This window comes from Sceloporus occidentalis, unplaced genomic scaffold (genome assembly GCF_023333645.1).
Source record: "Sceloporus occidentalis isolate IW3139 unplaced genomic scaffold, rSceOcc1.0.p SCAF_61, whole genome shotgun sequence".
NCBI lineage: Eukaryota > Metazoa > Chordata > Lepidosauria > Squamata > Phrynosomatidae > Sceloporus > Sceloporus occidentalis.
Genome location: NW_028317041.1, coordinates 393,844 through 416,481, shown reverse-complemented (window position 1 = coordinate 416,481; position 22,638 = coordinate 393,844). Strand labels below are relative to the sequence as shown.

General features: G+C 40.4%; 1 protein-coding gene across 1 annotated transcript in view; it reads left to right on the top strand.

Annotated features, from left to right (window-relative positions):
• The window catches only part of LOC149287382 (transmembrane protein 131-like), a 63,231-nt gene that overhangs the window by 7,158 nt on the left and 33,435 nt on the right, over nt 1–22,638 (top strand). Inside the window, exons 3-8 of the mRNA XM_089492892.1 lie at nt 6,171–6,214; nt 16,238–16,361; nt 20,134–20,250; nt 20,336–20,485; nt 22,012–22,089; nt 22,281–22,431. Coding sequence (XP_089349018.1) covers nt 6,171–6,214; nt 16,238–16,361; nt 20,134–20,250; nt 20,336–20,485; nt 22,012–22,089; nt 22,281–22,431 — 664 coding nt within the window. The remainder of the gene's footprint in view (nt 1–6,170; nt 6,215–16,237; nt 16,362–20,133; nt 20,251–20,335; nt 20,486–22,011; nt 22,090–22,280; nt 22,432–22,638) is intronic.

Here is a 22,638-nt window from a genome sequence, read left to right as displayed (position 1 = left end):
CTCAGGATAGGAAAAGCAGATGGAACAAGCGATACCAGTATAGACCTTCCAGGCCTTTTCAACCAGTTTTCAAGACTCAAGCCTTTCGTAAACAACACGAGAGAAAGTTTCAGGAACACCCTAAGAAACCAGAGGGTAAGAAGTTCTGACGGTGTTGGAGGTCGTCTGCAATGGTTCCTACCAAAATGGAGGCAAACCACAAACAATTCCTGGGTCCTCAGGATCATTGCGGACGGGTACAGGATAAAGTTTTCCAGTTTTCCTCGTCCTCTGTTCCTGATTTCGTGTTACCCCTCTCAGGTGAAGAACTCAGCACTGTTGGCCGAAAGCCTTACCCTTCTAAAAAAGGGTGTCATAGAGCCTGTTCCAAAGTATCAGGAGTTTCAGGGAGTTTATTCCCGTCTCTTCCTGGTCTCAAAGCCGGATGGGTCCTTCCGTCCAATTCTGGATTTAAAGAAAGTCAATGCATATATTCCTTACCGTCACTTCAGAATGGAATCCATTCTCACGGTTACCCGCCTGTTGAGACAAGGGGACCTTATGGTTACGTTAGACCTAAAAGATGCCTATCTCCATGTGCCTATCGCCATAGCCTCCAGGAAATATCTCAGGTTTGCCATAAGAGTCGGGACAAGAGTTCGTCATTTCCAGTTTACTGCTCTCCCTTTTGGCCTGTCGTCAGCTCCTCGGATCTTCACAAAGCTTTTAGCTCCTATTGCAGCGGCTTTACGGAAAGAGGGGATCACAGTCGTCCCTTATCTAGACGATTGGCTGCTAAAAGCAAGTTCTTCTCAGGAGCTCCGGGCACATCTCAGCTTTACGACCCGATGCTTGGGGGAACACGGCTGGATCATAAATTACAAAAAGTCCAACCTGATTCCAACTACGAAGATCCAGTTTCTGGGGCTCATAGTGGATTCCGTCTCTTCGAGACTTTATCTCCCACGCTCCAAGATCAAGAAGATAAAGAATCAGGTTTCCTTTCTGCAACAAAATCCAACCCTTTCCTTCAGGTTGGCTATGAGTATCCTGGGCAGTCTTACAGCGTGTATTCCGGCAGTAAGCTGGTCCAAAGCGCAGTTGAGACCCCTGCAATGGGACATCCTACAACAGTGGTCCAGGAGCCTGGAGGATCTAGATGTTACCTTCACGGTATCCAGGGAGGTTTTACTCCGGCTGAATTGGTGGAAAGCAAAGGAGCGCCTCACCCAAGGGCGATCTTTTCTACCATGTCATTGGATCACCCTCACCACGGATGCCTCCAAGGTAGGCTGGGGAGCTCATCTACTCGACCTCTGCAGTCAGGGCAGTTGGTCCTTAATCGATCAAGCCCAATCATCAAACTTTCGGGAACTGAAAGCTGTGTTCCTGGCACTCAAGACCTTCGGTCCAAGATTACGGGGGAAAGCTGTGAGAATCCAGTCCGACAATGCCACCACAGTCTCATATATAAACAGACAGGGTGGCACTCGGATTCCAAGGCTACAGGACCTTTCAGACCATCTCATGCGCTGGGCCCAAAGAAACCTGGAGGATTTAGCAGCGACACATATCAAAGGAGTAGACAACTGTCTGGCAGACGATCTCAGCAGATCTCGTTGCTCCCAAGCAAACTGGTCCCTGGACAAGAGCATTTTTTCTCTCCTAGTTCAAAGATTCGGCCTACCAGATATAGACCTTATGGCGACCAGACAAAACAGGAAATTGCCAGTTTTCGCCTCCCTTTACAGGCAGGACAATCCCCCCCTGCTAGACGGAATGTCAGTGGTCTGGTCTTTCAAGATGGCTTATGTGTTTCCTCCAGTAGCCATGATTCCTCGGATCCTCCTAAAGATTCAGGTAGACAGAGCCAGGGTTTTAGCTATTCTCCCTTATTGGCCGAATCGAAGTTGGTTTTCGGAGCTGCTCAGTATGGCGATTTCAGTATGGGAGCTGCCAGTTTCCTCCCATCTTCTGGAAAACAAGAACCTGTCCAAGGATGTTCTTCTGCAGTTCAGATTGACGGCCTGGCTGCTGCAAGGATGATCCTCCAGAGCAGAGGCGTTTCCAATTCTATGTCAGAAATCCTCTTGGGTTCAGTACGAAGATCTACGTCCACTATTTATCTTCGAGTCTGGAATAAATTTCTCCACTGGTGTGTCTCCAAAGGTTTGGATTTCTCTTCTCCCCCCACAAGTTCTGTTCTGGATTTTTTGCAGGAAGGTTTTTCAGCGGGTCTCACAGTCTCGACGCTTAAGGGACAGGTTTCAGCCCTGAGTCATTTTCTCCTGTCGGAGTTGGCGTCCCAAGTTCTCGTCAGACGTTTTTTTAAGGCTGCCATCATTCAACGGCCTCCCAGACGTTCGCATTTTCCCTCCTGGGATTTGTCATTGGTCCTCCAAGCACTCTGCTCTGAACCATTCGAACCTTTGGAAGAGGTATCTCTAAAATTTTTATCCCTCAAGACGGCTTTTTTGGTGGCCATTACCTCAGCGAGGAGGGTCAGTGAACTTCAAGCTCTTTCCGCGGCTCCAGAATTTACTATTTTCCACCAAGATAAAGTCGTCCTGTATGTTAAACCTTCTTTTTTGCCCAAGGTTATCTCTGAAGCTAATGTCAATCAGCCATTAATTTTGCCCTCTTTCTTCCCGTCTCCTTCAACTCCGGAAGAATCACTCTGGCACACTTTAGACGTCCACAGAGCTCTACGAATTTATATAGACCGCACTGCTTTTTTCCGCTCCATGGATCAATTGTTTGTTAATTATTTTGGTAGATCCACAGGCAATGCGGCCTCCAAGCACACGATATCTCGATGGCTTTCCGATACTATTTGCTTAGCCTACTCTCTCAGTGGTCAGGTTCTTTCATCCCGCATTACTGCTCACTCCACCAGAGCTATGGCTACATCCTGGGCTGAAAGGTCTTCGGCATCTCCAGAAGAAATATGCAAAGCAGCTACTTGGTCTTCCTTTCACACGTTTATCAAGCATTACCGGCTAGACATCTTCTCCTCCTCTGATGCTGACTTCGGGCGTAAGGTGCTTCAGGCAGTTACCTCGTGACCGTTTTTTTTCCCCACCCAGGAGGGGTCATCTTGCTATATCCCCGTGGTACTGACACTACACGACGGGAAAAATAGTAATTTTACTTACCGTAAATTCTTTTTTCCTTAGTGTAGTGTCAGTACATATATCCCTCCCTGTGTATTTTTGTATTAAAATTATTTTTTGCAAGCTATCTTGTGTTTCTTGGTACTTTCTGAAGGTATGAGGGTTGCCGGGGCTCTTATAGGGAGGAGTAGGAGGGGTTAGGAGGTATCTTAACCTCTTCGGTTCTAGGTCCTTGTCCCAGGAAGAGCGACACCCCGTGGTACTGACACTACACTAAGGAAAAAAGAATTTACGGTAAGTAAAATTACTATTTTTTTTGTGATGTTATAAAAATGTACAGTTTGACAGATTTGCCAAATCATAACCATTGTTTTTATTTCATAATATATTTGTATGTATATTGAAGGTCCACAAGCTCTTATGAATGTATCAATTACATCAAAATACAGCATTAGGAATATCATTCTTAGTACTGTTGAATGCCAAGACCTTACGCATACATTTTTTAATTCGGTCTAATTTCGTCTCATTCACAATTTTTCCTGGGAGCACTGAATTGTCACGTGGCACAAAAGCAGGCACTGATATATCGTTGCCATAGAAACCAAGACGACTGGGGTTTCAATTGTGTTTTTATGTATTTAAACCTTCAGAGGAAAGAATACGATGGCAGATCTACTAAGGCTTGTTTGCTTCACATAATAGAGATTATTTGGAACAGCACCTACTAAAATGTCATTACATGTATATATTTAACATATACAATCACATACAAGTGTTTGTGTGTGTATCACTGTGTAACTCTCGATGTATTCTTGCCTTTGCACAAGAAACTGCATTGTAATCCTTTCACTATTAGTATTCTAGTAATCAGTCTAACCCAATCTAATTTTAATATAGTAGCTATAAATTTCATCGTCCCAGACAACATGCTGTATTTATAGAGACAGAGGGAGTAAACTCGTACGGCTTGGCTGGAAAAGTGTCTTATCTCTTCTTGCCTTAAACACGCTGTTAGGTTTCTTGGAGTGCTCAGTCTTCTTAAATCCGGAGTACATATAATAAATGTGAATGAATGTTTGGTCTAATGTGCAGGAATGTGTGAGAGATTGTGCTGTCATTTGGTCTCTAGAGGCTGCTACTTTTTCTCGAGGTGTACTTGGCGTGGGGTGACAGGGAACGGAGTATGAATTACTGTGTTACTAAAGTACTACTGTGTACTTTATTCCATAAACAACGTCTCCTGTAGGCCTGCTCTTTTTATTAGTGGCGTGGCATTTAAGGCAGTATTATATGAGAACCACCTGGAGTTGATAGCGCGGGTGTATTTCAGTTCACGTCTGGTTTTTATTTTACCTTTGCGTTTTTTTTCATCATAGTAGCTCTTAAACTATTTTATGGTATCCAGACAGGCATTTCTTGGAACCTAAACATTTTCTTCATGTGTAATGCCTTCTAAGCTTCTATTAACAATATATATGTATACAATATATTCTGTGCACTTTTTTTTGTTTTCTTTATATTTACTATTTGTGTTCTTTTAGATGCATTCTTATTTAAGTCATGTGTAGCCTAGAGTGTTTATACAAATTACTTATTTTTATAGTATTGCTTGGTTGCTAATCCTCATTACCACAAATTTAAGTACATTTCTAATTTCTTAACCGTGCCTTAAAAAAAGTGTGTGTGTGTATATATATATATATATCTCTTACATGTTCTGTTCCTTGAGACACAGTTTGCCTTGATGGCCCATTAGCCTTCTTAGCAGGCCATTGGCACTCAACCCCTAGTGTGTCTGATGGGAAGCAGACAATAGCTGCCTGGGAAGTACAAGTTAAGCATCACTTGGTAGGTGGAAAGGGCATATAAGTGAAGCTTTATTTTTATCATTGATCTCTTAAGAGAAACCTGCTTTGCTGCATGTTGAACAGTAAACAGGAAACTGGGTCAATATCTCATGGCAAGGTCACAGTTTCTATTCACTCTCAGAGTTTGTGATAAAACCTATCTTAAGATGTATATTAAAAAGTGCATAGGATAAGATTAAGCGAAGATATCAAAGTAGCAAAAGAACAGCTGGGAATATTCAATCTTTTGAACAGCTCATTGTATGAGCTCCAGGTCACCCTTCAGTTTCTGGTATGTGCAGTGATGTTTTTATTGAGGTCACTGGCCATGGCCTCACCTACGGTAGTGTTAGAGCTTACTCCTAGTTAATGTGGTGGCCCTTTTTCTTCCACTGCCAGGATAAGACATAATAATGGTCTGGGTTCAAGGAAAATCTCTGCGTCTTCTCAACTGGCTAATTGAGCACCGTAGACAGGCCAATCCCCTAATAGGGTGGTCGGCTGCTCGTAAAGCTGTCCCTTCTAGGCCTTGTGGACCCAGGCCAGGATACCTTACTGGAAACGTCGAGAAAAAACAAAAGAAAGCGAAAAGTCTATATGTTTGTTTGTGTGGAGGCTAAGCAATGTTGCAAGTTTTCTAAAGGCCAACCTGTTCATGTTTATTTCAACCAGTCTTTATTATGATCAGCCTAAGCAATTAGTCTGTCACCCGTACTGTTACCATCATAACTATTTAGGATAGTCGCAGTCTCGAGGTCCGATTTGGACGTTGGCTCGTTATTGGAAAACAGAGAGCAGGTTTGATTGTCCTTTTAAAAGCTCTGCTACTGCCTGTTTTAATGGAAGTGCCTCCGCACATAACGCAAATAATCCTTAGATTCTAATACCTTGCAAAAGCTATATTTGTAATTACATATTATCCCGTTTTACATTCTGGATCTGTATTTGTCAGGTATTATGAATTTATGAAGAAAGTCAGATCTGCTGTTGACGGTTTTTCAGTCCCAGTGAATTGCAGTCATTTTTAAAGATGACAATGAAAGCAAACAATCACAATTAAACGTCTGTTAGTTTTGTATACAAGTGAACCTTTTTGTCAACCCATGTATTATGTGATTTGTGGCTGCCGATTGAAACATCAGAATGCATTTTCGAAAACCTTTTCTCTGAGCGCTGAGAATGCTCCACTAATGTTCTCTTAAACGTTTCTTTTATGTCTTATTTGTAGGCTGATTCTGATCAGACCACGGGGGAACATTCGCAGGAACAATCGTAAGTGCATATATTTGATGCTTGTGGTTGTGCCAACAAATCAAACATATTGTATTTTCTCTTGGGAGGCAGGGGGTATAATTTTCTTTCACATTTTTTTGGTTTTATACTATTATCCTTTAGGTGAATGAAACACAAAGTGATCTCAGCAGATCACTTTGAGCGTGGATATACCTATAAGAAACATTAAATAATGAAATTGTTAGTTGTACCCAAGAGAAGGGCTAATTCTAGTTTCAAATCTTCTTGAGTATAACATAAAAATTAATAGCCAGCTAAACATTTGATAACAAAGTTGTCTGTTTTATCATTGGTATAAAGGTACAGCTGGCAATGTGTTTGTTGTGTGAGAGGCAGTCTCCTCTTGTGTTTATTACATTAAAACACCTAAAGGTTCTACTCTACATATAGAAAGTTATATCCTGTTATGACATAAGAGTACAGTGGAAGAACAGCATATTACTTATAGAAATTGAGGTTACAGGTTTCAATTGACACACTTCCACACATAAATTTAGATGAAAACTAATTTAAGCGCTCTGTGGTCATGACCAACTATTAAGAATGCATGCATAGTGGCAGGCTGTGCTTATATTGCCAGTTTGTGCAACCAAATGTGCGGTTATGTTACGACACACACTAGACTTCTATATAAAGCTGTCTCCGATACTCAGAAGGCAGTGTTTTCCTGTCTTCCTTCAGGTAGGCAGAACCTTCTTTTTTTCTTCTCTGTGATAATCCCTTAGCTTAGTGGCTATGGGGATGACAGCAGACAGACACGGTCCTAGGTTGGGCTCTTAGACCAACGCAAGGGAGAGACACGTTGATACTCCCAGGTTGGACTCTTAGGTGCCTGGCCGTACCTGGCTGGGTTTCTCTTCCATCCTCTCTTTAATGCTCTGTTGTTTCATAATCGAAAGCCAGCATAGTAAAGTCTCCATCATAGGCCGACTGGTCTGCTGTTAATACTAGTTGTTAGATTGTAGCCGATAGCTCAACTCCTGTCCTCAAAACAGAATGTTAGTAACTCTTCTTCTACAAGAAAATATATTAACCCAATTGGTGTTGAGCTAGACCATAGAGTTTACCCTCTTATCAATTGTGCCAAATCACAGCTCGTTGCAACAATGCAGTTGTAGTTCTTTGGGAGTCTGATCAACTTCGCTAGGGAAAGGGCCGTTTTACCTGCTCAGAAGGAGGACTTTATGAAACAGATCTGTGATGAGAGACATCCGTCGGAGGAAGCATTTAGTTATTGGGTGTAATGGGCATAATTCCAACTGTACGTTTGAGCCCTGGAAGCTCTAGATTTCATTGTAAGCGGTCAACTAAACATTCCTCTTTCGGAGGATACGGAATTGCAATTTGACAGTGAGTGTGTTCCAGAATATGGATTACAGTAGAAGGAACTGGGCACCTCACTTGAATATACTTTTTACTTTAGGGACATTGGTCTAATTGGTCTAAATGTCGAACTTTCTTTCGATGACAGCGATGGATACTTTGCTGTATGGAGAACACTGAGACCTTGGTCATTTCTTTTTGGACTTAGAGCTGTATGGATCCAAATGGACAACAGTACAATTGTTGCTTATATCAATCTTCAGGTGCACACAAAGTGCCACCAACAAGAAGCGATGGCTCAGGAGGTAGATATCTGAGTGGAAGAAAAATCAACTGGTGCAAGATTGGCAATTAGGCAAACATTCAGGGTTACTAAAAATCTGGGCAGACGTTAAGGCTAGATTTTGAGATAAGCAGACAGATGGTTTTCCCAAGAAGATCTGCAAGGCTGCTACGTGATCATTGTTTCATGTGTTTTGTAAACACCACCACATTGACGCTTCAGCTTCCAGTGATGCATCTTTTGGGAGAAATGTGTTAGGTACCGCACCTTTTCTTCTTACCTCTGCATTCTTGTCCCTTACTGATCCCATGCCAGCACAACAATGTTCCTCCTTTAATATATTCTATTTGCATTACTCTGTCCTGCAAGTTTTATTTTTAATGGCACTTCCTTCTGGGTATTGGAGGAAGGATTTCTATTTAAGTATTGGTGTGTAGTTTTTGACCTAGCGGAGGCGGGAGATGTCTCATAGCGTGAAGAGAATTCCCAGGTAAGAATGAGTGTCTTCTATTGGAGCTGCAAATGCAGGAATGGTTAGCATACATTCACAAAGACTAACTGACAGATTGTCTAATGGTTTCTAGGTCATATTCCTTGTTATAAAGGGATCTTTCATACCACGTTGAAATGTCTAATTAAAACACGTGCCCCTGGATCATCTATCTACAACGTAAAGGTACCAGGGCACATAAATGGGGAAAATAAATCATTCAGACGGCAATTGTCAATATGTGACAGTTTTCATCATATGTTAGTCAACCCCAAAAAGGAGGTGGAAAGGAGTGTAATTATCGCACGAAACAGCCTGTATGTAAATATTTGTCATGTTTTGCACCAATAAATTGACACAATTAGCATTTACGCATATTATACTGCAGTGCTTTATGCTTATGTCACACATGTTATATGTAACCCTGGCAGTATAACGTTTGAACAATAAATCTCATTCCTCTTTTACTGTCTTAGTATGGATATGGTCATGCCATCGCCACGTTTATCAAATTGCCCTGAAATATAAACACAAGGTCTTCACAGTACCAAAGCAGCTATCCCCACAATAGGGCTTAGTCAGCTTTAGCACAGTGCTGACAGTCTAGCTTCCATCTGTACTAGATTCATTTTACTTTGGGTGAGATCAGGATAGAAATGTTTATATCCTTAAGGTGAGTGAAGTTATGTAACAAAAATTCTATGCTTAAAACATAACATTGGAATTTCATGGTCCCTTCGTTTACCTAGTTCAAATTACTTGGGCTCAGTAAGATTTATGGCTTTACGATCCAGAGCGGACTTAGACATGGCTCAGAATTCGCATTTGAATGTCTCTCACTTCCGTCTCTCCCCCCTCCCATACACCCCTCTGACTCCTCCCCCCTCCTATACACTGCTCTGCCTCTCTCCTGACTCCCTGGTATTTTGTGAACCTCCGTTGCTGACAGGCACTTTCACTGCAGCTTCATAGAAGCCTCAGCAGAGTGGAGTATGGGAGGGGGGAGGAGGCAGAGTGGAGTATGGGAGGGGGGAGGAGGCAGAGTGGGGTATGGGAGGGGGGAGGAGGCAGAGTGGTGTCTGGGAGAGTTATAGTGGTGGATGAGGGGTATAATGAATTTCAGGGAGGCAGAATGGCATATCTGGGGGAGTTAGAGTGGTTTATAAGGGAGGTAGAGTGGTGTATGGGGGGTATAATGAATTTCAGAGTGGCATATCTGGGGGAGGCAGAGCATTTATGGGGAGCGGAGTGGCATATCAGGGTGCACAGTGGCATATAGGGAGGTATAAGGCATAAATGGGGGCGAGTGGCATATTGGAAGTTATAAGGCATATCAGAAGGGCATAAGACATATCTGGGGGTAAAAGGTATATCGGGGGCTCAGTTGGATATCACTGGCATATAAGGAGTATAAGGCATATCGGGCACAGTGGAATCTCTGGCATATAAGAGGTATAAGGCATATATGGGGCAGAGTGGCAAGCTGGGGGTCAGATGTGCATAAATACCAAATGCAGTTTGGTAAATAAAAGAAAATATAAACAAGGCTTTTTTCTCAGTTTTTATTAAATATGAAAAATAGTTAACATATGAATTAATATTTACTAATAACTTTGTATTAAAACCTAGTTTGAGAAACAGTGTTTGGGTTCTTGTAGCTTTTATTATTATGTCAGTAAAATAAGAAGGTGAATAGAGAGAGGCCACTGCAATAAAGAGATGAAAGTGTAAATTGTACGTTTTTTATTACATTATTTTAAATTGAAAAAAATTGCATTTTTTATCCGATTAATCGAAAAAATAATCGGCCAACTAATCGATTATTAAAATAATCGTTAGTTGCAGCCCTACTTGTGTGGGTGTGTTCCTCCGCATAAACGCTCAAGGTTTACATTTACTGCGTAGCACCAACTGAAGTTGTTCTACGTGTTTAAACAAGACTGACCCACCTCTTGAAATCTGCAGGTATCTGAATTCCTTGAAGAGCAGAGATAGAATTAGTGCGTCTTACATAACACTTACTATGTGGAACTCGGAATGCACACCTTGGTTTAAAATATTGAGCCCAGAATGGATATAGCCATTTATTGTGACATAAAATAATGCAGAAAATGCTATACTATCTGTTATGTTCTCGGGTCTCTAACTCTCGGTTCTAGTATTTTGTTCATCCTTGCATTTAAGAAGTCATGCAGTCACCTTAAATAGGTTGTCACTGAATTAAAGAATCTGGAAGTTGTGACGGGAAGGAATCTAATGTAATGGAGAATGCACGTTTTCTCACACACCCTGAGTAATCTTAATAATAATAAACATTAATATCCACAGTTGTGCTGAAGTAGGTTGCATTGCTTATTTAGTTGCTTGGCTTACCTGTCCTGTACATTGTGGTTTAGTATCCTATGTTTCTGTAGGTTTCATGACATATATTTTGCTTTGAGGGATGTTTAGACGTTCTTAAAGCAGATCATAATGGGGCTACTTATTTTCCTTGGTTATCTTGGGGAGTAATGAAGCCTATACTGCTGCGGCCTAAAATACTCTGTTGCTCTTGAGAGACGATGTCCCCCCTGTCACCAGCTCCGTCCCTTACTCACTTGGTTGATCATGCTGCTCATGTGCTTTGGGTTCAATTGGAAAAAGAACATTTTACCCAGTCATCGACACACCAATTTGGCAAAGTTTCATACTAAAATGATGTCTTCTGTTTGGTGCTTTGGAAGCATTTGATAGTACACATTTTTTCCCCACAAGGTTAAAAAGAAAATGACTTCATTCTGTGTATATTCTGTGCAGGTCATGATAACCAGAAACTTAAAAGGAGACACTAGTGTCACAGACAGTACACTTATCACTTAAATGCATAGAGGAGTACTTTGTACATATGCATTCATCAAGCATAGGGGAAAAAATAAGTAGAAGCTGCAGTAGAACGCCTACTCTTTGTCCAAACGTTTCACGCTCAACTGATTGGCTGCTTGTCTACTTGGAAGAGAGTGATGCACAAAGTCCCAGTACGCTGAGCCAAACCCAGGAGAATTTAGTATTTGCCAGGTTTTTTATGTTACATACACTCCATGGGGTTCACCAGAAAGTGTTTGACAAGACGATTTTATAGGACATGTATTTGTTGTTCAGAGCGCTGGTTCTGGTCCAGCATGAAACCATGCGCATGAACCAGCAATGATCACGTGCAGGTTTTACTCCATTGCCTGCACTACTTTTGCTTGACCCTACTTCGAGAATACTCGAAAATAGAGCATAGACTTTTGGTATCTACGTCCTCCTTGACCTGTTTCATAACCGCTTCGTTTCTAGTGGACCCTCTGCCTCTGTCTCATGTGTAATTAAGTTGTGAGCACTTAAGTGACACAAAAATAATACAATGTTGACGTAGGAACACAATAAGCTTAGCATTGCCTTCCGGTTGGTTAGTTTTTCGTGGCATATACAGATATTTGCTTAGACTGTTACTATGGCTGCTGTGAAGGAAACATTCAGAGTGTTACTTCACAGATTCATAGAAAGCTATTCATAGCTTCAGCACACAATACAGGGAATATTGATATTTATGGTGATGAACACATAATGGAACCTTTTATGGTTTTAACGAGACAAAGAAAACAGCGTAGGTCAAATAAGATGCTAAACTGTAACGATTTCTATGTAAATAAAATATTCTAGAACATTGAGAGGAAATAAAGTCAAAAGGCAGAGGACAAGATGGGGGAAGCTGTATAAAGTGTGCAAGTTCACAATAGTGTTGCTACAAATGACATTTACTATTATAGTAGCGACTGACCCCAGTGTCGAAAGGCATAGTCATATATGAGTGAATTTTAACCCCTTCCCAGCCGACATGTCCAGAAAAACATAAAGGAACATGATACTCCGATTTATGGAGCAAATGAGGATTCGCTTGTGCAGGACTTTAAAATCTGAGCCAGCTTGATAATAATTGAACTATAATAATAATATTTACAATACTATTTTGTTTTCAGTATTAAAAAGAGTAGAAGCCTTTTGTGTGTGGTTTTTTGAGTGCTTTGGCTGGCACGAGGAAATCTTTTTGTGTAGTGGGAGGATGGCAAGCATTTCTTTTTGTTTGGTTGCCATTGTTGTATTGCTAGCAGAGCGACACCACGGCTTGGCAGCTGTATTTTTCCTTATTGCATATTGCGTGACAAATAATTGCTGCATCTCTTATTTAACGTTATGATTATTAACACGAACAACACAGAGAGAGACGCTAATGACTGTGCTGGCTGTAGAAGGAGTAGTTTTTAATTGTGGTGTAAGAAAATATGCGGTTTCGTGGCAGATGTATTTTTGGGAGCTAATAAAAGCTGCAGAGCTTCTGCTTTTATAAGGACAAAGACGGATGAAGACTGCAGCTTCACATGACCCTACTGTGCTTTATTTCAGTGTTCTAGTGTGTTTTTTTATCATCAGCTCCTTTAGTTGTAATATTTTCATTTTTAATGAAATTGGGTGCATGGTATACCAGTGGTAAGGTGCGGAACTGCCACCCTCCAAAGACAAATAGTGTTGGCTTAGGCACAGCTTTTTGAAATATACAGGACTGTCCAAAGAGCTATAATGCAAGAGCAGCGCCCTATTCTTTTTCAGTACCAATATGTCTTTGAGTGTATTGATTTTGAAATTGTTAAATCATTTCGCTATTACCTATTTGGGATGCTTAAATTATCTAAAGGTACATTTCAGCCCTTATATACACTTTAATACATATGTAGCTGCATATTACATCATAATTGCCTTTTTCCCCAATCTGATGTATTGAGTGGATCCTCTTTATACGGTTGGCATGTTTCTTTTGCAGATGCGATCGTCCAAATACATCACAGGGTAGAGGTTCTTGCCTCCATCCCTCTCTACCGCTCACTTGCACGCAATTTCTAAGCCTGTGCGTATTTATATTCGTGTGTGTATGATTTGTACTGTAGTGAGGATGAGGCATACAGATGTGGGGAATATGCTAGGATAACAGTATAATGGAATAACACTTTTTTTGGAACACTTTTCAGAGTATGCTGACCGTTGAGACTTTAACCCCTTAAGGACAATGTGCGGTCCCTAAACTCACTGAAAACAATGCATTTTGAGCCCGTACACACTCTAGGCATCGCTGTTCTCATTATCTAGATAAAAATAGTCTATTGTTTAGTATTTTTGCATTCCTTCTGAGCTTAATCCACAGAGGTAAGCACTGCGCAGGCTTAGCCATCTGGCACCCAGGGAGTTAATTAGACAGACCACTTAAATGTTCTGTGTCAAAAAATATATATAAACAGGCCTTTTTTATTGTTTTCTTTTTCTTGTAGTTACCCAAGGCCTAGTGGGAGGGCCTTACACCTTCAACCGTCCGTTCTGGATTTTGGGTCTCAGTAAGTATGAGCTTCTTGTATTTCATGTGGAATTCAATACATTTTGTTCTAGAAGTGTCCTAAAGACATCCTCTTTACAACTGCAGCAGAGCGTCCACGGTCAGGTTGAATGATGACTCTGTGGTCAGTGAATAAAAACAAATTGTGGTGTAAAATGTAATAAGTTATGTGCGATTTGGAATGGCGCTATTTCGGCTCTTAAAAGGCAGTGGTATAGTTCAGTATGGAAGATTCAAAACACGCAAGGCTATTTGAATCCCACCATTCTGCAGAACATTTTGAAACCGAAACTATGCAATACTGCTAAATGCCTTCAGTAAGTCAAACAGAAAATTCCTCTCCTTGCTAAATCTGAGCAAGCCTGGTGCATGGCAGGTCTTTGATGGACAACCGCTTAGACCACTGTTGGTCAGCATTTGTCCCTATCTCCCCATTCCCTTGATATAAAGTACTTAGTTGATCAATGTGCTAGTCTGTATTTTGTATTGATTATATAATGTGATTTACCCAGGGGGATTTCCTGGTTCCTTTCCTGGATAGATTAGTAGTTCTCGCTCCATTAGACATGGATAAGTCAGCAGCAGGCCTTTTGTACACATGAGGTTGAGCAGGTAATGATAAACCTTATAAGATGCATGGTTGTCCACCATTAAAGCCAGCTGGAATGGTGTTGAGGTAATAACAAGTGCTCATACACACTCAGGTGGCAGCATGAAAACTGATTGAGACCTTATTATAACTTTTTTTATTATTTATATAGCACCAACTGTTTACACAGCGCTTATATTGAGACTAGCTCTCACACACAATTATGCTGTTGCAGGCATGTCACACACACAACTCTCTATACTGATGTGCATTAAAATAGTGATGATTAAACCTCAGCTCTTGTTTCCAACATTTCAAATGGCTAGTGAAGAACATTTTCAGGAGGTATGGTTAGAAGAATTGGCATATTGGCGTGGCCGTTCCTAGTGGGCCCCAAGGTCCAGGGCAACTTGATGTTTGCTTTTTGGCAACTTGATGCAACGCTGAGAACATCAGAGTGTGTGGTTTTCTCATGGTGACTTCCCAACAATCAGGAGTATTGCCACGTGCCTCGGACTAAGGATATGGGATGAATTACAGATAAATTGGTAATAGATCATTTTATTATATTTGAATGAGAAAAAAAAACCTGAACTTGGATACCTACCTATGAGAGCCACAAAAATGTAAAATAAGATTGGTATAACTACCAGAGCCTAATTTAGAGGCAAGGAAGTCACTGTTAGGTTGTAGAATGTGATGGCAGATCAGAGCTGTTTGGCCAATCTAGTCTTATGTTCAGGATAACCTACCCTATGTAGATTTCCCTTACTTTAACACCCACCACTTCTTCTGTTTTAAACTCCTTTGAGACTTGGGACCAAGCGACTTCTGGAACAGTAGCACCTAGAAAAAGATTTTCTTTTTCAGTTAAACAGGTTACATCCATCATGTTCTTCTCAGACTTAATTCTTGGATGGTTGTACAGAGTGCAGCATGTGCCACCATGTTACACAAGCATGACAAGTTATGTGCTCAGTTTGATCCCTAGATGAAGACTTCTCAAGAAAAGGCTTGAGGCAAAAAATGTTGTACTGTATGGAGCTTTGCTAGAACAATATGCCAGGCTTAACACTTTAGGATTTTATCCTACCCCCACTTCATAAGGTGAAAACATTTCCACACCCCACTTGATAACAAATGGAGTGCTGATCTTGACAAGCTTGGTATCTGTTAATTATCAGCAGTTGTCTTTACCTGTTAATCCATGTTTTATACCATTTTCCTGTGCAAAGTCATTAAAGGCCATGTTAATTTGCCTGTTGGCTGATATGGGGTTTGCTACAGGACATGTGGCATCAATCTGCAAGAGGAACTTCGCAAATAACCTTCTATGTCTGGAATTCTATTATGTATGTGGAATTGTAATCTTATCTGATATATGTTGATATGATTAAATAAAGAAAATAGCACAGAACTCTATGAAAGCTCTAAACTGTTTAAATGTATTTTGAATAAGAGGCTGCCAATCTTCATGTATACTTCTAAAAAGTCACGGTCTAAAATGAGTGTTGATAGCATAATAATACTATTCTGCAATATAGAGCTCACTCAAACCATGCTATATACCGATTATATATGCTATATTAAACTGTGTATATAACTATTACTGTACACTGTACAATAATACACAGTGTATGTATACACAGCAACAATTTAAGTACCACTAGCAAATGTTTTAGCTATCCTAGCCTTGGTTTCTTGCTATCCAACATTAATTAAATGACAATAACGTTAACATATTAAATACTGGTACAGAATAACAGACCTCGCCAGGAGCTCCTGGCAGCTTAAAAACAAAAGTGTACAATTTTATAGATATCCCATAAACTTAACTGGTTTCATGTTAACTGGCTTAAAAAAAATGATTTATATTTGGGAAGAAAAAGTATTGTTTTATATTTCTATTTCAGGCCTGTGGGGCTCCCCAAAGCACAGTCCTTCTGCGCATTCAACCCTAGTTGGGACACAAATGTTGAAGTGAAGTCGGTGTTTACAAATGGTAGACATTTCCATGTGTCTCCCATACAGAGCAGGGTGAGTGTTGATATCCTTTTGGAAAGTATGTGCTGGGTTCATGCCAAAGTCCTTTGCTTTTCTTGGCACGGCTGTTCGTTGTAGCAGCTAACAGCAAGGCCCCTTTCCCAACATGCAGATACATATTTCCATTCTGAGCTTTTTAGGCTTCTATTAAGTTTCGAAAACATACAAGCGAAGTATATGAGGCTGTTTGGTAAATGGTGCAATAAATACGTCTATGGGAACTGATCGAACTATCACTTTTGTGATTATTTTTTTATTCTTATTTTTAGCCCTGCCCTACCTTATGTATTTAAAGTATAATGTATCCGTCTACTAGCCTGGTTATGCTTAAATGTCTACAAATAAATCTATTCACACCTACTAAAAGTAAAATGAAATCTACCTGTTCTAGAATACCTACCTTTATACTTTCTTCTTCAACTAAAGTCTTCATTACCCGGAGTAGCAAATTGTGTAAACAAGGTGGAGCTTTCTAGATCTTGCGTGACCAACTTCTGACTCTTGGGAATTGGCCAGAAGTCAATGTCAGAAGGGGTGCATGTTAAGTGTTCAAAGGCTTGCAAGCTTTGTGTGACCCTGCCTTCTGACTGTTGGCAGTCAGGGATCAGAAATCAGAGTCCAATGTAAGAATCAGGAACGGAGTAACGGTAAAGCACACGGAGCTATTGCACCAGGACCCTGGCTTCTTCCCATGGGTCCATACCTCTCACCTGTGATGTGGAGCAATCAACCTCTATCGCTGACACTGCACACCTGGTGTTAAGCCATTCGTCCCCCTCATGCAAACTCTTCCTTTAATGAATAGACCCAAAGTCTGCCCTGTACAACAGGATCATTAGATAACTGTTAAGATTCGATAACTTTTTTTGAGCAATAAAAGGGCATTTACAGCTATTCTACTGCAGAGGCATGTGCATGGGTATTTTAGGGCAAAAGGACCATTTTGGGTATTTCATCACTTACTGATGAAATCTGTTTTATTGTGTAAACATAGAAACAAAACTTCTAGCCAAATGACACACCCTTCTTGGTCAGTAGGTTGTCTGCCATTATTTTGTATAATCTAGTTGTGCCAAATAGAAGCTCAATTGTGGCCAAACGGTCTAACTAGAGAGCTCCATATAGACATGTTTTCAACATCTATGTATTTCTTGGAGGAATGTTTTAGGAAAGATATTGAGAAACAGTGTTTATGGAAATGGCTGGCCTGTAATAATCAGAGTTAAGCAACTGTTTATAGATTTTGGCAAAGCATGACTTTGGAAATATTAAGGTCCCCAAGGATAGTAGAATGTTATTCCTATTATATGATATAAAAAGTAACATACTGTTATTGTGTTTATGTATCTTTTAAATATAGTACAAACCTTAGATACAAGTCCCTGATCTGGCCTTAATGGTTTGTACACGAGTGAAAACCTTTACAAAACAACTTTTTCAGTATTACTGTGAACGGCCGTGATACTATTCCTCGAACCCATCCCATGCTGCTTTCCTGGTATCTTCATGATTGGCCATTTGTTTTGCATCATTTTGTGACAATTTGTCAGGCCAGGTAGGAAAAGCAGGATATCATTTCTCAGGTGACTATTATTGGTTAAATAGATATGCAACACTATGCCACCCATGTAGGTTGAAATTTATGAGCAATTTTAACAGTTTAATCTGTGTTCCGTGTTAATGAATACTGAATTGTAAGTGATGTAGCCTGAGATGCCTCCGTGGTAAAGCCAAACATGAAGACCTGGAGAATCACATGTGGTGCCATTGAACTGACTGGCTAGGTTAAAGCTGCAGGCAATTGGGCAGGAAGGCAGCCCCAGTAATGGCACAAAAGTATTGCTTACGGGATCTAAAGGTGAAAAACAAATGGCACACATTTAAACACTGAAGAAGGTTTGCTATACTGTATTCATATGATGTTTCACCAAACAACTGTGACCGTTGGCCTTCCATGGACAAGAAACCGGGGGTACGTTGGAGTCACTAAAGAAGGCATTTGCGGGGGAGTTGGGACATTTGAAGTCAATATAAACTTTTCCTTGTAGTAGAGGTGAGCCAACACTACATAATGCACAACTAAATCAGTGAGGAGAGAATTACATTTCAATATAAGGGTGTGGAGCTATAACTTACTATTTAAATGGATCTAAATGAATTTTAGGAAATAACCTCAAACTAGGAGTTTGATCCCTAAATTATTTACAAGGACAATTTTTATGTAACTGTGGAAACACCAAGTGTCTTCACTTAATGGAGTGTCCAGGGAAAATCTTGGGACAAGGGTTCCTGGGTCAGGTTTCTAAATTCAGCTTCCAAGATGAGCCTTGTAGAGTACACATGTTACACATTAATCGATCTATTCTGATTGCTCCATAATCGGTTTAATTAGGGGCATGTATGTTAGGAAACCATTGTAACACTATGCCACTTTCTAACTTAATGTTCATTGGAATACTAGAACCATTATTTCCCTTTTGTAGTTTATATGCTAGTTCTGCAATTAGTTGCCGCAACTTCCCAAAAAAATAGTAATCCCTTACTTAATAAACTTCAAAACAGTTACATTGATTGACAAACAGATCACCCATAATTGTGTTATTAAATGACTTTAGTTATGTTGAAAGCAATGAAGGTGATGGTTCCTCTTTAAACACTTATAATCTCATAAATGATTAACCTTTCAAATGTATTTGTTTTTCCGACTTACACCTACCAAGTGCCCTGTAACGCTGAGGCTTTTGCCATGTTTGCCGTCCACTTTTGATAGCTGTCTGCGTCAAGCATGGCAAATGAGGTCAGTAACCAGAACGCACTCGCAATGTGTTTATAATCCAGGGGTAGAACATTGCCTCACTTGTTTTGTAATCTGTAATTCACTGCAGATGTGCTTCTAAGGGGTATGAAGAATTGGAAGCTTAAAGTGAAACCTAAGCTGCGTGAATATTTTCTAGCTAAGTCATTGCATTGCTGTCATAATATGTAGATTTGTACATGGATGACAGGATCAGAGGGGAAAGTACATTTTATTTAAATAAGCAAAACCGATTTTGTTTTTCCATAATAGATTTAAAAAAAAAATAAAAAAAGGTTCTGAAAGTAGACTTTGTGATCGTGATTCATGGTATCCAAGTGAAGTGCTTAATTCCCAACATATGACATGTATTCGCCAAAAAATCTGTTAAAATGCACAGCCTCATGCTTTCCGGGGATCAGCCTCCAAAGAATGTAAGAAACTACACCTTGTGCTTTTTTGTAATCCACTGATTTCGAACTATTCTATTAAAACGTGGGAAGTATTTTACCTCTGTAGAGCTGAGAGGTTTCATTACTAACTGCTAAAATGTTGGCTTTTATCGAGGTGCTTATTAAATCAGATATGTAAAACCATAGAATTCAAAGAGGGTGTACTTTTTTTCCACACGTGTGTGTAATATATATATATATATATATATATATATATATATATATAACACATTAGTTTACATGATCTATAAATCATAAAACCATGTTCACTCCTATTATGATTTTGTTGCATAGAACAACTTCCTGAATAGCATCCCTTGGCATTCTTTCAAATAACGTCTTCCACTACAAATGTTAGGCTTACTGGTCCATAACTTCAGGACTCCGAACGTATTCCTATTTTAATCATCCCTTCATTTCCGGCCTTTTGTTCTTTTTAATTAACATTATTTTACAATTATAAACGGCAAAGCTGTAACCGTTATCATTGGTGAAAAAAGTTACCATTTCTTATGATTAGGTCATTCCAGCCCGAGGCCGATCTTCTTTCACAGTGGTGTTCTTTCCAGAGCTGGAGGGAAGTTTTGAAGGAACTTTATTTCTAAATACTACTTCACATGGGATCCTGTCCTACCAGGTAAGGAGGTGGGGTGACTTCCATACCAGCGATATCCCAATCGCTTTAGTAACATGCTACGCTGTAATTATTGGTTGGCCTCTAGTCGCTCAGCCTTTATAAATCACGATACGTCTCATTTCAGGTGTTTGGACTGGGAACCTCTGTGTTTGTCTCTAATGATTCCAGGAATCCACTTCAGAATATAGATGTCATATTCCCACACCTTGAAAATATTCACCTTTCACAGTCACAGGTAAGCAATTTTGTAAAACAACAACAAAAGGTTGTATAGAATGTCGGGGGCTACCTCAATAAGTGTTCTGTTTTATGTCCATTAAGTGCTTATCGGTTGAAATCCCGTGCGCCCTGGTCTGTTTGCTAAGGTGCAAAGTGCTCCGGTGTAGAATACTTTTGCTTGCCAGAAAACCTGGCAGTATTTTGACAGCTCTTCTACTCTTTTAAGGTTAAACTCTAAAGGTGATAAATCTGCTGTTTGAAACTGAAATTTTGTTCCAAAGATTACCTTCAGATTACAATGTCTGTCGGAGTGATATTTTTCATAAATCTAGCTCCCTGCTAGGGTCATGATCTCCACTTGCCACAGACATCGACCTAGAATGGCCAGGCCTTGTGATCATCTGACGACTTCAACGAAAGTCTCCTTGGTGGACCGGGGGGGGGGGGGGGGTTGTATCCAAGGTTGCATTCTGAGAAAGTTTAAAAAAAAAAAAAAATAGGCTTAATCACTGAAGATAGTTGTGGTTTCAACTCTGTTTGCTATTATGAAAACAATAAATATTCATAACAATAAATACTAATAATGAAAGGCTGAGCTGGCCCTGTATAATGCATAGTTCAGTAGTATACATTGTACAGGGCCAGCCAAGATCTTCCTGCAGCAGAAGCTCACTGGGGTTGGCCCTTCATAATGTATGGTGAAGTCAAGGAGCTGAAAGCACAACCCTCCAGCAGGCTCTCCTGCCGACTCTTCTTTTAATGAATAGACCCCAATGTGTTTTCACCTAACAAAAAGGAAAACATGTGCTTGCCATCTCCCTGCCGGCCCTGCATTCACTGTTGGGTTGGATATGACAGAGGGGGTCGTTGGCATACAAAATCTACAGCCTTTTCCATTAGACAATTAGGAAATGAAACTGCTTATAGAGTGTCTCTAAAGAGGAAACCATGGAATTGTGCGTATGTAAATGTCATAGCATTTTGAGACCATTAAAGGTATTGCTGTGCTTCATATGCAAGTACCTGCTATATCCTTTTTAACCATTTGATCATTTTTAATGTCAGAGGATCCCTCAATTATTGAAAGCATATCTTTTCCCAAATCCTGCATTTTACAGACCTGTACGCTTAGTCAGGCTATGCAATATTGTTTACATGATAAAATCAGCAATAGACATGTGTTTGATTCCTCCCTTATATGAATGCTATAGAGACAAGCATCTTACGTTCCTCAGGATTTGCGGGATTATTCCTCCTCATTAAGTTAGGTCTCCCCTATTGCTGATTGTTGCTGATCGGGTCAAGAGAAGTGAGTCAGAAAATTGATTGTATTATGATGGCTCTTCCTGATCAATGGCTTACTGTACGCTAAAGATTTCCAAAAGTATTATATTTATATTTTATTTCTGCTGGAAGCTGTGATGGTGAACATCAATCGTAAGCCGTAAGCGGTCCTGCCGTTAAATAGACGTGATAGATCGTTCATGCCGTTCCCCCTGGATAGAGGTTTTAATGCCATTTTATCTCTGTTTTTGTATACAGACAGAAGCCATTAATTCCAGTGTGTGGCAAGTCCGCCTGAAGTGCAGCGTACCTTTTAAAAAGCAGCAGCAGTGTAGGGTATGTGGCAACCACTTTGGGGACTGAGTGAGAGAAAGGTGGGACAGGGTGGTGGTGGTAGGGGGACAGGGTGGTGGTGGTAGGGGGACAGGGTGGTGGTGGTAGGTGGTTTGGGTGCATGACAACATAAAGATGATGTAAAGGCCTGGCTAGGATTTCTGTCCTAACGTTCTGCTGTCTCTCGGCTGCAGAGCTGCTTTCTGTCAGGACACTCACTTCTGCTGCAGATCTACTTTGCCGTCCGGCTGGATGGCGGCCAGCAGGACTTGGAGACTCTCCGGAAGTACATACTGGAGAATATTTTTATGATCTTTGTTACAGCTGACCCACAAGAAAACCTCGGTAAGCAAGGAAGAGGGGAATGAAGGGGGTTAATCGTTCTTGTCACAGTGCAAACCACTGCAACTGACCGTTTACACATTTGTGATCTTATTTTTATTTATTTTTTATTTTTTTGTACTTTACATTATCTCGGACAGATGACCCGACAATGCACGTGTATGTATTAAATTCCGGGAACGGTCTTGTCCACATGCAGGTAATTGATGG